The following is a 14826-nucleotide window of genomic DNA, read 5'->3' on the forward strand; positions in this document are numbered from 1 at the left end:
CTCTCACCTGAAGTTTCCCTCACTGAAGCTCTCTCTGTCTTGAAGACCCCCCCTGAACCCCTGAAGAGCCTGACGACCGCTGTCCAGGAGCCTCCTGCTCCTTCTCTCTCAGCGCTCTCATCTCTTTCTTCTCTTGGGTTCCGTATAGGCTTCGTACGGCATGAAAAACCGATCCACTGCTTCTCTGTTCATCACAGGGTCCTTTTAAAGGGTTAAACAGGATTTAAACCTAATTAGATAAGGTTTAAGAGTCCTAAACAAGCCAAATCACGTCCCAGACCGTCGGATCAAGATCAGGAGCTACCTGTGCCGTTGGATAGAGCTCCGGTCCACAGAATAGTGTTGTGGACCGCGAGAAATGCGTGGGAACCGCCCACGCGGTCCACAGGCCCCGCCATGTACCGCCCGATCCACGGTGGACCGGGGCAAAGGGGCCAGCAGGCCACTGGCCTGGGCCGGCCCGCGCGCGTGGGCCTGGGCCGCGCCTGCGCGTGCCTAGACCGCCCGCCCGCCTGTGCCGCGGGGCCTGGGTCACGCATCCCACACGGGCCTGGGTCACGCATCCCGCACGGGCCTGGGTCGCGCGTCCCACGCGCCGCCGCCTGCGACCGCGCCTTTGCCGCCCGCCGTCGGTCGCCGGCGGTCCTCCACCATCTCAATTCTCGTGCCGACTTCAAAAGCTCGTATCTCCTCCATCCGAGCTCCGTTTCGGGTGATCTTGGTCTCGTTGGACTTCATTTTTCATCGCGAACCTCACTGTAGGCTCAATGTGGGCTGAATCTCAAGGCATCAAATCCTAACACTTAAGAATACGTATCATCATCCATCAATTTTTCAGATGATTCATAGATACAATTCAAATACGATATAAATAAAAAATAATCCAAATTTTATTTATTTTAAAATTTAATTATAAAATTGTATCTCTAGAATGTGTATATGTATCAGTCAATCTAACTTCTAGGGCATACATCTAACAAACTCCCGCTTGACTGAAAATGAATTGGCCATAAATCTAAACCTCTTTTTCATAAGGTGAGCTTAAGTTTTCTGTTGGCTCAGTGGCTTGGTCAGCGGGTCAGCCACATTCTCTGTGAAGTCGACTCTCTGCACCTTGATAAACTTCTTCTTGAGATATTCGCGAATGAGATAGAATTATCACTCGATATGCTTGAACTTTTGATGAGACCTCGATTCTTTAGTGAGCATTATGGTACAATTGATGTCATAGAAAAGTAGAACAACATCTGATGGCATCCATCCAGCTCCGTGATGAACTTCTTGAACCAAAATTCTTCTTCAGCAGCCTTTGATGTGGCGATATACTCTACCTCTAAGGTGGAATCTATAATAATTGGTTGTCTGGAACTCTTTCAGCTAATTGCACCACCATTATACAGGAACACAAAATCTAGTATTGACTTTCTATCATCAATGTCAGACATAAAGTCTGAGTCTGTGTATCCCTGCACTCGCAAGTCTTCTCCTCCAAAGATCAAGAGGAGATCCTTAGTCCTTCTCAAGTACTTAAGAATATTCTTCACAGTAATCCAGTGCTCCTCACCTGAATTTGACTGATATCTACTTGTGACACTCATAACAAAAATAATATCAGATCGAGTATATAGCATAGCATACATGAGGCTCCCTATAGCAGAAGTATAAAGAATCTTGCTTATACACTATATCTCCTCAGGTGTGCTAGGGCACAACTTCTTGGAGAGATGAACTCTATGTCGGAAGGGCAACAGATCCTTCTTAGAATTTTTCATGCTGAATTACTTCAGTACTTTCTTTATGTACCATCGTTATGACAAATCTAGCATCCTCTTAGATCTCTCTATAGACCTTTATTCCCATAATATAAGATGCTTCTCCAAGATCTTTTATGGAGAACTCTTTGGATAATCAAACTTTCACAGAAGTCATCATGGGAATGTCATTCCCAATTAGGATGATCTCATTTACATACAATACGAAAAATATGATAGCCCTCCCACTGACCTTCTTGAACATGGATGGTTCTTCCTCGTTCTTGATGAAACTAAATGATTTGATTATATCATTGAATTGAGTATTCCAGCTTCGAGATGCTTGCTTTAGTCCATAAATAGACCTTTACAGCTTGTAGATCTTATGATCTCCATCATTGAATGTGAAATCTAGAGATTGATCTGTATAGATATCTTTTTCAAAATATCAATTCCGAAAAGTAATTTTCACATCCATCTGTCATATCTCATAATCTGAACTGCTGCAACAGCAAGTAATGTTTGAATAGACTTCAACATGGCAACTAGCGAGAAGATGACCTGATAGTCAATACCTTCATGCTGACTATAATCTTGAGCCACAAGCTTCACTTTAAAGATCTCTATCTTCCCATCTAAATCGATCTTTCTCTTAAAGATCCATTTGCACCCAATAGAAACTATTCTTTCTAGTGGATCTACTAAGGTTCGGAGCTGGTTGGTGTGCATCGAGTCAATTTCTGACCATATTGCTTCCAATCATTTCTCGGAGTCGATGTCTGACATCACCTCATCATAGATTTTAAGATCATCAATATGGTCCATATCATTTATGAGAAATGTTTCCTCTACATCCTCTTCCAGCATATCCATATATCTTTTAGGAGGACATAAGATCCTACTGGATCTATGAGGTAGAATGGGTTCCATAGGATCTATGACTCGTTGCTCTTCAGAGTACTCTCTTCGAGCTGAATTTTTCTCTCACTACCTCTATTTTGAATAAAATCTTTTTTCAAAAATTTGGCATACTGGCTCACAATCATATTATGATCCTCCGAGAGGTAAAAATAACACCCCAAGACTCTTTTGGATATCTTATAAAATGAGCTCTCATAGACATACCCTCTAACTTGTCCATCTGTTGCCATTTGACATAAGTCGGACATCCTCAAATTCTGAGATAACCAAAATTTAACTTCTTATCATGCCATATCTTATATGGTGTGGTAGAAATAGATTTAGAGAAAATCCTATTGATTAAGTAATTAACTGTTATTAAGGCGTATCCTCAAAGAAATAAAGAAAGGTCCGTGAAGCTCATCATGGATCGAACCATATCCAATAGGGTCAGATTTCTCTATTCTGAAATTCTGTTGAGCTGAGGTATTTCAGGTGGAGTCTATTGAGAGATTATGCAATTTTTCTTGAGATAACTAAAAAATTCGTCGCTCAAGTATTTCACTCCTCGATTTGATCGAAGTACCTTAAGTGATTTCTCAGTTTACTTCTTTACCTCACATCTAAATTTTTTGAACCTTTCAAAGGCTTCAAATTTATGTCTTATAAGAAACATATACCCATACCATGAAAAATCATCAGTAAAAGTGATGAAGTAGAGATAACTTTCTCTAGACGATACATCAAATAGGCTGCATACATCACTATGTACCAGAGCCAGTACTTCTGTGGTCCTTTGCTCGTGTCACACAAAGGGTAGCTTGATCATTTTTTTCATAAAAGTAGGACTCACAGACTGAATACGACTCATCCAAGAATGAATCTAAAAAACCATCTTTCATCAGTTTGTTTATCCTTTCTTCTTCGATATGACCTAGCCTAAGGTGCCATATGTACTTTAGGTTAACCTCATCTCTAGATCTCTTAGATCCAACAGCACTCACCTTTTACTCGAATAAATTAACTGACTCATCTGCATCAACGTGCAAATGATAGAGACCGTTGATTAAGTGACCATGTGCAATTATTTTATTTTCAAAATAAATAGCGCAATGATCCTTATTGAAACTAATTTCATAATTATCCTATGCTAAGTACGAAACAAAAATTAAATTTTTGCTCTCATTAGGCACATAGTAACAGTCCCTTAGTTCTAGACAAAAATTAGATGATAATCGTAGAGGATCAGTCCCTATGGCCACAGCAGCAATCCTTGCTCCGTTATCTATATGTAGGGTCATCTCTCCTAGCCTCAACCTTCTATATTTTTTAAAATCCTGCATTGAAGTACAAAGTGTACACTAGAACCAAAATCTATTATCCAACTGATAGTAGAAAAAATTGTTAGATTAGTCTCAATCACAAATAAGTCTGATATACCTTCTAAAGGTGTGTCCCTTAAACTCTTTAAGATCTCTATTGGTATTTTCTGATCTAAGACACAATCTAGTTTCTCGAAACTCAAAATACTTTTTAGATCCCTTAGCCAATCCTTAAAGTTGGAACCTGACAATTGATTGATTTCTAAGATGCGGGCTAGTTAGACTTTTATAATTGATTTTAGTTTGTTTTAGAGAATTTATTTTAAAAACAAACTTAGCTCCCACTATTTTTTTGGATCCTAACACTCTTCGGGTTAAAAAGTGAAAATCCTTTTGTGAGTTAAGGTTCCTAGTGGATACTATAGTCCCACCAACTGGCACATCATCTCACCTGATAGATCTTGATGAATGTGTCAATCAATGGGTGGACAACTCTTGCCCAATGCTTCTCAAGAAAATTATAGCATACTTGGTCTCTAAGTCCTAAGATCTCACTTGATAGATCTTGATCCCATTCCTTAATTAAGTCAGACCCACCATTGAGCACGAGTAAAGCCATCATTAGACTCTCACCTGACAGATTTTGGACCCAACCTCATCTCCACCCTGCATATAGAGTGGTTGCTTCTCTTCTGATGCAACTGAACTACTGTATCCAGTCGAGAACAATCAACATCAGAGAGAACATGATACTCTACAATGGTGAAAGACCTCTCGACTTAATATTATTGAGAAGATTTTAATTTAGCTCTTTTAGGTTTAATTGTTTACTACATCCATATAGATCCATAATTAAATTGGATCTACTAAAGAAATTTTGATTTGGTCTCACCAAATTGATCCTATGGTGAAATGCAAATTGAAGTAGACTCAACCTTAAGCACCACAAAATTAAAATTGATCTCCAAAATTGCTAGATAAGATAAGAAGTGTGGGAGGCTCCCTGCTGCCTATGACAACGATCCTAATTAAATAACCATCATCTATGTTCTTATCTTAGACATCAAATTGATCCACCAATTAGAGATTGAGTTGACTTCAGTTCTCCATTACGAATTGCAATCATAACCATTTTCAATTAAGTTCATGATTCATCCTTCATCAAGTGCTGTAGTAATTCGGTGCGACCACTACATGTATCAATGAACCATACAAAATCTACAAACCTGATTAACTTAATTTTAGATCTTTAATTCTCAATTTTAGATCTTTAGTTAAGTGCATTATAAAATCCGATTTGATTTAGATGTCGAAACTATTTCATATTTAAACATCAAATCATGTATCTTATACATAAATTTCAGATCCTAAACAATTTTAGATCTAGAATTTTGCATAAAAATAAGCTTTTTTTTCGGTGGTTCTTTCTCTTGATTCGTACAGGCACCCCTTCCACCATAGTCCTCTATGGTAGGATAGCCTTTACTACGATTCTCGAAGAGTACTAGGCTACTAAGAAATCAATTTACATCTACACATATCATATATGCATAAAAGGACAGATATCATACATCTCATGTATAAACAGGATCATCATTACATATTTTAAATTAGATCTAATCTAATTATTAAATCTAATTTTTAAATCTAATCAAATTTCTCATGCATCATATAGATCTAACATACATTTCATATATCAACTAAAAATTAGATCATTAACATGTAATTTAGATCTAATCTAATTACATCTCATGCAACATAGATCTAACATGATCCTTTGAGAAAATACATCTCATGCAAATTTTTAGATTTAATTAAACATGCATCTCATACAAATACTTAGATCTATCAACATGCATCTCATGCATCATATAAAAATTCAGATCTAAAAATGCATGTGAAAGACTTTAAACCTTCTATCAGAACGACTTTAAACCTTAACCAAAAATTTTTAGATCTATAAATCTGATTATCAAATCTTAAAAACACATGTGAAAGATAATCTGTGGCTCTGATATCACTTGAAAGATGTCGCACATCTAGAGACATGCATGCAAAAATCAGAATATACAGATTTTTAACTTTTAAAGATCTGAATGCAGTGGAATAAAAATCAGATCTAGATTAAATAATTTAATCTATCTAACATACATGATGTAGATCTAATCTACATACAACAGGATTGATCACATACTTTTAAGATATTAAAATAAAATCAGATTTAAATCAAAAATAAAAATCTGACATCAGATCTCGATACTTTTGCATGGATAGCCTTTCACCGTAATCTGATAATCATGAAATCTGATGAGTTCTTTGTTAAGCCACACACGTATTCGATCTCTACAGACATCCATACAAAATTTTTGATCTGATCAAAGGTCTGTGTCTTCATCAAGATGCTAGCTCTCTTGCAGAAGTCATATCTTTGATGGTTGATTCAAATCCTTCTCTGGATCTCTCAGACTCTCTATAGAAGAGAAGAAATATCGAAGGAATAATATGTGGAGAAGGAAGAAAGGAACCTATGAGAAAATCCTTTTTTCTCTTTTTCTCTCTTCCTAAAAATCCCACACCAATATAGTAGGAGGAAATCCTAGAGAAATCAGCCCATAAGAGGAGACCCTCTCCTCTTTTCTCATGCACTAAGAAGGCCCGTCGCCCCTCTCTTAATTTTTTCACGGACACCCTATTGGTTTTTCATGATAAAACCTGATCTCTCTTTCTTATTACACATCCCACACCCCTCTTTAAATAGGCACCCAAGTAGTTACAATATGACTAGGTTTGAAAGTTTAAAACCTAACCAAATTAGGACATTCGTTTTCATTCAAACTTAAACTAATTTATATTCAAATTAAACCTGATCTAAAAGGGGATAAGTAGGGACACATGGAGGGTGTTGGGATGGACACTCCTCACAAAAATCTGATTTCATGTGAAGAAATAAAGGGGCATCTCAAGTTTGCATGGAATAGGGTGGCGGTTAGGAAGGAAAGGGTGTCTTGGTTTAGCCTCTAATCGATTCTTGGATCAATCCTAATTAACTTAGAAATTAGTTATAACAAATTAACTAATTAGGTCCTAGCCCAATTAAAAATCTAATTAGGCCCTAATCTAATTAGAAAATTAGTTAGATTAAACCCCATCAAACTCGTGATAGATTTCGTGGATATAAGGTTATATCATAATCAATAGAGCTTGATCCAATCAAATCCAAATTAAATTAAATTGATCCTAATTCAATTAAATTTAATTCTAACCCCATAGCTCAATTAAATTGAGTTCTATTATAATCCAATTGTAAATTAATCCTCCTACAACTCACTAACTCTTAGTGAATTATTTTATTGCAACACTTGTACTTGATTAATCATCAATCACATTGATGATTAGATCCAATAGCAATTTATAATCGCTAATCAACCATCTGATCGGATAAAGACTTCTTTTATGTGTAACTCCATAGATTTTATTTTGTCTGATAGTGAGATATATTGTGATCTCTATCAAAAAATCATCGAAACTCCTTTTGATGGGTTGAAACAATTTTAACTCTATCTATTAAGGATCATCGATCATCAAGATGATGCTTAATGAGTCTCACAATCCACTAGTGACATCTAGCAGTATGTAGTGCAATCCAGTAGAATAAAATATTGAACCTCTAGGTGCAGTTATCGTGTAGTTCGGTTCTTCTATCATGAGTTTCGATAAGAAGTAGGTTGAGGATAACTCGTCAAATCTGTTTGTCCGTCATATGTCAGATTCTATCGACTCGAATCTGTATGAAATCTTATAGAAACTCTTTTCCATCATTCACCTATCATGACCATAGATTTTAAGACTCAGTCTTATGAACTGTATAGGATCTCTCTTTGTCTACCAGGGTTGACAGATTCCATCTTGGTATGCATTCTATTTCTACAATAGACCTACTATAGCCAACACACGCCATAAGATTCTGAATGATTAGGTAATCAAATAATTGTACAATCAAACTACAGCAATCCTACTGTGAACAGCCGAGGCATCGCAAGTCAAAGAACTATTTATACTACCGCAACTTTGAGTAAGTCACCGATGAGTGAGTAGCCATCCTAGTGGCTTCTTGTGTTGGTCACGCTTAATACTCTTGATCCCTATCAAGTATCTGTACTCTCACTCTAGTGTCGCCACACTGTTGACTCAAGACTTGTCTACTCAAGAAGGAAAGCGATCTTTGCACTGATCTATCTAGATCAATCACTATTTCTGTGATGATCCGTCGATCGAAAGTATTTAGAAATTAACCACTAATGACACGTGTCTCAAATTTTCAACTCTTGAGAATACGTATCATCATCCGTCAATTTTTTGGATAATTCATAGACATAATTCAAACACAACATGAATGAAAAATAATCTAAATTTTATTTATTTTAAAATTTAATTACAAAATTATGCCTCTAGAATGTGTATATGTGTCAGCCAATCTGGCTTCTAGGGTATACATCTAACATTAGCCTCTCTAATTGCTGTAAATACCCACTGTTAAAAATTCCATTGTCGGTCCTCTAACCTCTTTGGTTTACCAACTCAATCAATGAGTTAACAAGCTTAGCATCCTCCCCCTAATGCCATTTCCTATTGCACTTGTTCTCTTATTTCCTATTGAGGTTTCTCCTACTATTGAGTGCTCATATCTATATTCACAATCTCATATATTATATTTATACATTCACAATCTCACAACATGATATTACATTTGCATTATCCAAATGAATGAGTACAAGAGAACTGCTAAGAATTTGACATAATAGAAGCCTATAACATAACACAACAAGGACTATAACATAGCAAAGAAAATATTAAACAAGGATTATTACATAACACATAATGTTCATGCAAATTTTAACAGCCCAAATGTTAAACACAATAAAGATCACAATTGTTTCTTCAAATTCTATTATGCTGCCATGTTGCAAACATTTGGGCGATAAGATTAATCCTAAATGCATTCTAAGATGTAGATTACACAATATGCTCGATTTGTGCACCATGCTTATGTGCGAAACTACCATGAGACCACTCTCTCTCATTGTATAAAGCCTCAATAGGATCTACATATATCTCTTTTCTAATGTAGTTATGCAGCAAGCAACATACAAAAATGTTCCTATACATTATCTTAATAGGATACCAAGTATGCTCCTAAGGATTGCCCATTTATAAGGCTGAAAATGGATCAGGTTAATCTATGACCTGATCCAACTAGACATGCTTTAAAGGATCCATAAGGTTGGGTTAGGTTCTAAAATTGGCCCTGTTCTATTTTCTAGGTCGGATCTGGATTTACTAAATTTTGATCCGATGTGATCCGATCCAATTCATTTGATTTCTGAATCAATTTTAGATCTTGTAGTATATAATCCAACCTGATTGACTCAAACTCAGTACACTATTAAAAATTCAAACCCATTTAAGCCTCTAAATTATGATTTAAGACTTATAGGTGCAATGCTTTTAACATAAAGATATGTTTAAGATTATTTTTATATCCTAATTTGATTTAAGAGCAATATTATTTATTGTCTATTTTTTATGGTTAATAGTATTTTGCTATGTGATAACTAAAATATAATAAATTGCATTTGATCCGAATAGAATCCAAATATGAATTTCTTTTTATTGGAGCCATGTTATACATGGACCTGACTTGACCCGATTTCGCTAACCCATTGGGTTGAAAAGTTTGGCTATAGACCCAACTTGACCCAATCCTCTATTGTGTTAGATCTGGGTTCATTATTAAGACCCGATCAAGGAATCAGGTCGAATTAGGATCACTCATAAGCTGATCTAACCCAACTTATTTGTACCCCTATCCATCTCACTTTATTAAGCCAAAATATCTCTTAATTACATTCCTAGTCCTGGAGTACCTCATGTTATAGAGTTTCTCGGGTGTAGTGAGTTGTTAACCTTATCTCCACTCATTGAGATGATATCTTTGACTTCCAAATGGAGTAACAAATCCTTAGAATTTGTGCACCTCGCACCACATAAGTAGCAATAGCCTACTCATTCAAAAGTTAGCAAAAAGGTGAAGTTAGGAAAAATTATCTATCCTACTCATGCTAGGAAAAACCAGCTATATTATTGGACTTAAAATTACCTTATGGGACTTCTAATTCACTTATGTGAGAAATGGCATCCTTGAGAACTCTATTATCATGTGTTGGCCCCTCCCATCGAAGTAGCATATGAATAAATTGCATATCTGTGGAGTACACAAAGTATATTTGTAGAAATCTCATTCTTTCTTCGATAATATCTAGGTTTGTCCTTATATGAAATCCGCACTCTAATATGGATACCATCCAATGCACCTAGATAATTCTATTAATGTAAATATGAGCATAATAGTGAATATTAACCATGTAATAGGCTCAAACATTGCCTTTAAATGTAAACTACAATATTAACTCACCTTAAACTACTTCCATTTATCATCTATTGATGTATTTGTGATAAGCTCAGGCTTCTTTAGGAAGTGCCAATGAAGCCTCAAAACAACATTGAAATGCCTACATACCATCTCACCCAACCTATGAAAGTAAAATTGTACAACCTTGTTTTTTGAGTGATGGCCTGGGGTGTGGAGGAATATTGCAGTCATCTCGTCCACATAGATATGTCTACTTCCCTCCAATTTGCCTACTAATTTAAGCATTTCACAAAATTTTTCAAAATGCCCTCCTATCCATTGTAAGTTGATCAATGTAAACTTAATCACTTTCTATTATCATAAGCCTAAGATTAGCTATTCTATTTATCATCCTCTCATCAAGTGTTTTATGAAAAATATACACCATTTTTCTAGGAATCCTAGCATTTGGCTACGCCAAGGTTTCAAGAATCAAGGCCATCATCAACATCATCTCAGCATAGAGCACCAAAATGCTAATTGCCATTTTCATCTTTTTAGATGTAGATAAACAAGCCATAATCAAGATTACGATTGGGTACCAAGAAATACATGTTACTGGTGGATGGACACCCTAAATCAACACACATATTTTGAAATTCAAAGTAATTCACCTGGTTAGGATCAATATTATTATAGTGATCCATCTTACCTCCAGAATACTTTTAGCATGTGGTCCTTTTGATAGTACTCCTCTATGATGGATCTCGAAGGAAAATCTAACTTCAGCTGTATCTATATCCAAAATAAAATAATTGCTAGTGCATATATATTTAATAAGAACTAGGTTTGTAAAGAAGCAAACTAATCATTACACAGTATAAAAATAATAATGTGACCATTTTATAATCCTATATATGAAGTAATCCAAATTTTCAAAAATGATATTTAGATTTACTGGGATCACTGTATAATCATTTAAACAAATTCAAACATTGCTAAATAGGACTGAACCAATATATTAAATAATTACTAAGACCACGGCTGGATGATTTGAAGAAATCGAAATGGTCCTAAATGAGACCGACACAAATAAAAAAAAATTGAGCTATATTGAAACTACTACTGAATCATTTAAACTATTCCAAATATCTAAAGAAGAGACCGATCAGTAGAAGAAAAAAATTAAGAAACACTATGACCACTATATAATCATTTAATCAAATCCAATTGCTACCAATGCTAAATGGGACAGAAAAATCTAAAAACAAAGTTCATCGCATAACATAAAGGATAATATTTTCCAAAAAAATGATAAAAAAATTGCAACATATCTCTTTTTTGGATTTCTGCTTGCTTTTCCTCTACGATTCGATTAGGTGAACGAAGGCTTCAATTCGGTGAAAAAGCTTCAATTTCGAAGATTAGATATCCGGTCAAGCACTTTGGAGAAGAATGGGGCAACAAAATCACAGTGAAAAGAAATTCTAAAATTCATTTTACATCATAGATGGGTAATGAAGCAAGATGGAGTCTGATGAATCTGATGTCAGGTGAATTAAGTGTTACTTTTCGAACCATAGGAGGCTTAATAAAATTGAGCCTGAGCTCATATGGATAAAATATAATTAATCCTTAAATTTATTCACCACTCCAATATCCAAACTGTCCATAAGACCACCAGAAAGAGTTTCGGCGGCTACTAATATGATGCAACGTGAATCTAAAGTAACAAAAAATAGTTTTCTTTGAGCATGAAGCAATAGAAAATAATCACAACATCGTCTAAGTCAAATTTTGGGCCTTACTTCGAGGCCCTGGACAATAAGCCCACTCTTCCAATGCAGCGCTTTCACTGACGAGCAACTCATTTCCACATCACCGTCATCACCCACATCATTGTAGAACTCCCCCAACTCGATCTCCATCCACCCATCATCCCTCAAGTGCCGCCGCTGCTGCCACCGCCCTCCTTCCTCCTGATCATCATCGTCATCACTGTCATCACCGTCTCCATCATCATCATCATCATCTTGCAAACAGACATCAATCTCGGAGGCATAAGCTCCTAGCCTCACTGATGCCAACTGAGGAGGGGGACCAAGTCCATATGACTCAGAGGCCAATTTGAAGACGAGATAAGCAACATATGTTGTTCTAGGAGACAGTAGTCGAGTGTCAATATTGCCATTTACTTCCAACCAACAAACAGTTAGAAGCTCAGCAACTTCTGCGAACCTGATGCCAAGCAAAGCAATCTTCCACGTTGAATAAGGTATTGCAGTGACGACATAAAACCACATCCAGTTGTATTTGAGGCAATTTACAAATCAACATATATTATATTTGGGAGAGAAAAGCTTGCTAATAAATAGAAGCATCACAAATTCTAGTAGCAAATTGTTGCCTGTTCAAGGCATCTACGTACTGGAGGAAAAAATAGATGTTACAAAAAAACTGTGATAAGAATTGTTATACTTTTAAATTGCTGGCAAAAGACTCGACAGGGAGGAGTTACGTTGGCGGTAGTTTGGTTACATCCAATTTCACATGATTGCAAATGAACAATCTTAGCTATTAATCTCCACAATCCAAAGTATATGTCATAAGTTTTGTTATTCCATGTCTAATCTCGTGTTCAGACTTTTTTATTTTCTTTCCTTACTTTAACTTTTTGTAGCATTTTTTGTTATAGATTAGGGGGGCTAAAAGAACAAATGATCTAATATCGATCATGTGTTTATGACATGTAGAAAGGAGAGCAGAAACCCTATTCCATTCTTTCTTTTCTTTCTCATATACATCATCTGCTGCATGCCCTGCCATAATGTCCTAGCCCGTAACTTGGGGTGCTAGTGGCCTGCCAGTGGATGAACTAAATGCTCATATATACGTCTACCTTTAAGTATACCTTGAGCAGGCCAGCCCCCTGGAACCATGAGTTTCTTGTTGCATATATAGGTTTTAATAGTCCCATCCTTCTTGGATTTCAAGAGATCTTCCCAGCATGGTTCTTGTCTCTAAGGGTTTGACTAGTTTTAGTCCATTTGCATGAGATGAGAATGTTGCTAAGGGTGCAAGTGGATCGGATCGGGTCGGGTCATGAGTGACCCCGATCCGATTCGGTTTCTTGATCGGATCTGAATATTGGATCCAAATCCAGTCCAATAGAAGATCGGATTGTGTCGGATCAGGTTCAAGATCAAATTTCATAACCCAACGGGTCATTCGGGTCAGGTTGGGTCAATGTATAATCTAGCTCCGATTCATGAAATATGGATCCGATTCAGGTCCGGATTTGGATCAGTTCGGGTCTAGGTTATAAATAACAAGATCAATAAATATCAAATAAGGGTTATCACGGCACTATTTTGTGTAGCAACGCCACTTGAAGATTTGTTTTTTTTAGTGTATGCTCTTTATTGTTGGCTTATGCATCAATTTTCAAACTATCAATTAGATGCTGAATCTATTACTTGTTCTCAAATCATATCTAGTTCTACTTATGTTTTTATTCTTGTTAGTGTTTCTAATGAACTCTATGAAGCTAAAATGAGCATCAAGACTCAATTAATGAGAGCATGTAAAAATAAATGCCAAGATATTTGACATAATTTGAAAATCTAGTGATGACAATCAACAACCTTTGATCGATAGAATCTTGGTTTTTTTCTAATCTGTGTGTAAAGGAATGAAGGTAGGAGAAAGTCAAGGAGTTCTATTTTATCTATTTTTAAATTAGTATGCTTCTATCACTTTTGTAATATCAGATGAATGAATATCTAATTCTACTTTCATCATGCTTCTTTTTGACATATATTTAAAATCTTGAATGAGGTTGACAGAGTAGTAGAAATATGAGTTTAAAAGTACCATCTTCCAAAGAACCAAAAGATTATAATTATGAAAACAAACGAAGAAATAAAAAAAATAAAAAGAAATAGAGCTTTGAAGTTTAATAAATAAAACAGAATGAAACCAAAGAAAGTAATCATGGTCGGGTCTTGTATTGGGTTCGGGTCGGATCGGGTCGGATCATTTATCTCAAAATCCAAATCAATCTAAAAGTGTCTACGGGTTGGGTCGAATCGGGTTGGATCCAAATTCAGTAAATCCAGATCCGATCCGAAAAATAGAGCAGGTCCTATTTTAGAACCCGACCCGGATCTATGGGTTCTTTAAAATGATTTGGGTCGGGTCTATGCAGATCGGATTGGGACAGGTCGGGGATCAACCCGACCCATTTGCGGCCTTAAATATTATAAACAATAAACTCTAAATATTGTTGGTTTCTCACCCTTTTTTGGTAACTACTTTTGATTGTCGTATAGAATTCATACGTATATATTCATGTATCTAGCTATGTGAAATCATGAAAAGCTATATGAAATTTCTCCATTTTGCATATCAAATATAAATGATATTGTACTGAGAAAATTTCTAC

At 36.0% G+C, this 14826-nt stretch overlaps 1 protein-coding gene and 2 pseudogenes across 1 annotated transcript in view; all 3 read right to left on the reverse strand.

Moving 5' to 3' along the window:
- LOC140858779 (uncharacterized) overlaps positions 1–9902 on the reverse strand; it is a 49755-nt pseudogene extending 39853 nt beyond the window's left edge.
- Positions 9903–10092: 190 nt separating this feature from the next.
- Positions 10093–11114, reverse strand: LOC140858780 (uncharacterized; annotated as a pseudogene).
- An 886-nt stretch (positions 11115–12000) lies between these two features.
- LOC140858558 (F-box protein PP2-B11-like) overlaps positions 12001–14826 on the reverse strand; it is a 48387-nt gene continuing 45561 nt past the window's right edge. Inside the window, exon 3 of the mRNA XM_073259446.1 lies at positions 12001–12620. Within this exon, the coding sequence (XP_073115547.1) occupies positions 12173–12620 (448 nt within the window). The 3' untranslated portion in view covers positions 12001–12172. The remainder of the gene's footprint in view (positions 12621–14826) is intronic.

The sequence above is a fragment of the Elaeis guineensis genome, chromosome 6 (assembly GCF_000442705.2).
Source record: "Elaeis guineensis isolate ETL-2024a chromosome 6, EG11, whole genome shotgun sequence".
In the NCBI taxonomy this organism is placed as follows: domain Eukaryota; kingdom Viridiplantae; phylum Streptophyta; class Magnoliopsida; order Arecales; family Arecaceae; genus Elaeis; species Elaeis guineensis.